Source organism: Atta cephalotes (assembly GCF_000143395.1).
Source record: "Atta cephalotes unplaced genomic scaffold scaffold00025, whole genome shotgun sequence".
NCBI lineage: Eukaryota > Metazoa > Arthropoda > Insecta > Hymenoptera > Formicidae > Atta > Atta cephalotes.
The window spans coordinates 1,308,028-1,310,584 of NW_012130089.1; the positions used below are offsets into that span (position 1 = coordinate 1,308,028).

At 32.3% G+C, this 2,557-nt stretch overlaps 1 protein-coding gene across 1 annotated transcript in view; it reads left to right on the forward strand.

Moving 5' to 3' along the window:
• The first annotated feature begins 724 nt into the window (after nucleotides 1-724).
• The window catches only part of LOC105620264 (protein dimmed-like), a 6,402-nt gene continuing 4,569 nt past the window's right edge, over nucleotides 725-2,557 (forward strand). The window contains exons 1-2 of the mRNA XM_012201769.1: nucleotides 725-850; nucleotides 1,954-2,145. Coding sequence (XP_012057159.1) covers nucleotides 725-850; nucleotides 1,954-2,145 — 318 coding nt within the window. The remainder of the gene's footprint in view (nucleotides 851-1,953; nucleotides 2,146-2,557) is intronic.

Here is a 2,557-nt window from a genome sequence, read left to right on the forward strand (position 1 = left end):
CTCTCTCTCTTTTCCCATCTCGCTTTACTCGCATTAACAGAATCAATGTTTTAAAGAAGCAGCATCGTGACTTATAGTCTGATAGTCGGGTATTTCAGAATCGTCCAACGAAACATTAGCGTCAGCATCGATAATGACGTTTAATCTTGATAGATGATTCTAAAAGTTTTTTTCTGCAATGAATCGTAACATGAATTATTGCATTATATGCATCCTGTAAGACATAGTTTTATCACGAACATTGTTCATTATAATGATTCTATATTTCATCTTATTTTTATTTCACACACACATATATATATATCAAATATATAAATTTTATAAAGTGTATAATAATATATAATTATTTCTTTTTCGAATTCTTGAATAACATCATTATTTTACTTGCATAAACATATCTATATTTATAGCAGACACTTTAAATATAATATAATTTAATCCTTGTTATATAATATTTTTCAAAAACATAGCTACACTATCATAAAAACTTAATTAAAGACATTAACTTTTAATTGCTTCTTTCCATTTATCATTTATTACAAGCTTGTGTTTACTTTTTACTGTACTTTTTATATTATGAAAAAGATAGGAAGAGAGCTGCAACGATATTTGCGTAAGAAGAGCATTTCCTGCTTTCTTTTCTAGTATTTTTCTAGCACTTACGCATTTTTTAAGATAATGCGATCTGTTACAGAGAGATCGAGCTGTGATTTTGATTGGAATAATGCGAAGCCTAGATAGGCTATCGGGTAGCGACCAAGACTGTGGTGATCGGGAAATGTACATCGACCTGGACGACGCCTCTGTTGACTCGCTTACCGGCAAACGTACTCGCCACCATGTCGCGGAGGTATTTCATTTATTCTCTTCTTTCTCTCTCTCCCTCGTTTCCTTTTTTTTATCGCACTTTGTGACGCGCGTTATCTCGCCCCAGGTTTTTAAAGTTCCGTAAGCATTTAAGCACTGAATAAGAAAAGATATTCGACCCACATAATTCTTTATTATCATGCCGATTTGATAAGACACAGACTTTTCCGACACTTCTTGATTTGTAACATGACGAAATAGATAATTTGCAACGAGACGAATACAAATTGTTTAGCGCAATGCGATACATAAACAAAATTAGTTGATTTTAATCGAATTCGATGAAATAGGTAATAAATTAGTTTTAAAAGCGAAAACCGTTGAATGTAATACGTGGAACAAATGTCGCTCATTATCAGTTATCCAAATTGAGTAAATTATTTTTTTTTATCAGCATTATGCAGCACCGAAGAAAATTACAAACATTTTATCTATCAGCATTTATCGCTTAGACAAATATCCTCGAAACGCATTGTTAAAAGGAGAGACAAGGGGATAAAGAGGTTAAATAAGTTCTTTTGTTGATGAAAATAGCACGGTAAGATCTTTAGTTAGATTAGATTAGAAAATACTATTATGTAAGACGTTATCGCGCATTAAAATAATCACTTTTGTTTGTGTCGATTATATTTGGATATAGACGCACCTGTGGATAATAAATTCTTTGAAATACATTTGTAAGATAATCATTTTTCTTATGAAATTAATTCAAAATGAATATTAAATTAACAGTGAATTTAGAGTAAATTAAAAAAATTAATCATATTCTTTTCAAAGTGTTACTAAAATCAATTTAACGAAATAAAAAATTTACATCATAACAAAATATTTATATTACCATGTTTTACATAAAACATGGTAATATTAAAGATAATAAAAAGCACTGTACAAGATATTTGTAAACGCTCTGTGTTCTTTGAATGGATTGAGAGCAAATATTATACATCAGCACAATTTTCGAATGTAAATTCTTTGTGGGAAGTTTTCAAATGGAGATTCGCTCGTATGTTCATCGCGTTGGGCTATGAAACACTAGAGCAAATATTTAACGAAGATCTATTCTGTTATGAACCAAACGAAAAACAGGTGGGCGAGGAGAGCGACAGCAGCGGAAGCGAGAGGAGTCCGAAGCAGGCGAAGAGAAGAAATCGCAGCAGTGCGCCGCCGACCACGAGAAGACGGAAAAGCGGAATTTCCGCACGCGAGAGGAACCTGAGGAGGCTCGAGAGTAACGAGAGAGAGAGAATGAGAATGCACTCCCTCAACGATGCCTTTGAGGTAACAGTTTATTGCTTCCTCAGGCAGCTTTCGCTTCGTCGTCGCGTCGACGAGCGCGACGAACTTTGCTAAAAACTTTCGAAGAACGAGAAACTTTCGCTACGGAACATTAAATCACGAACAATAAGAGTGAAAATAATGAAGTATAATTCGATTTTTGTCCCATAAACACGTCCACGGGATTCCGCTGAGCAACAGAAATGCTATATATTTAAAATACTTATAAATGAAATACTTATAGATCAATAAAATTAAATAAGATAAAGAAATTATTATTATTATTATTTGTTATCAAGCACAAAGATCTGCTTCGACTGAAAATAGGATTTTCTTTCTTTTATTTAAAATATAATTAATATAAATATTTGGCGATAAAATATTTGAAAGATATTGTAGTTAAAAATACTATATA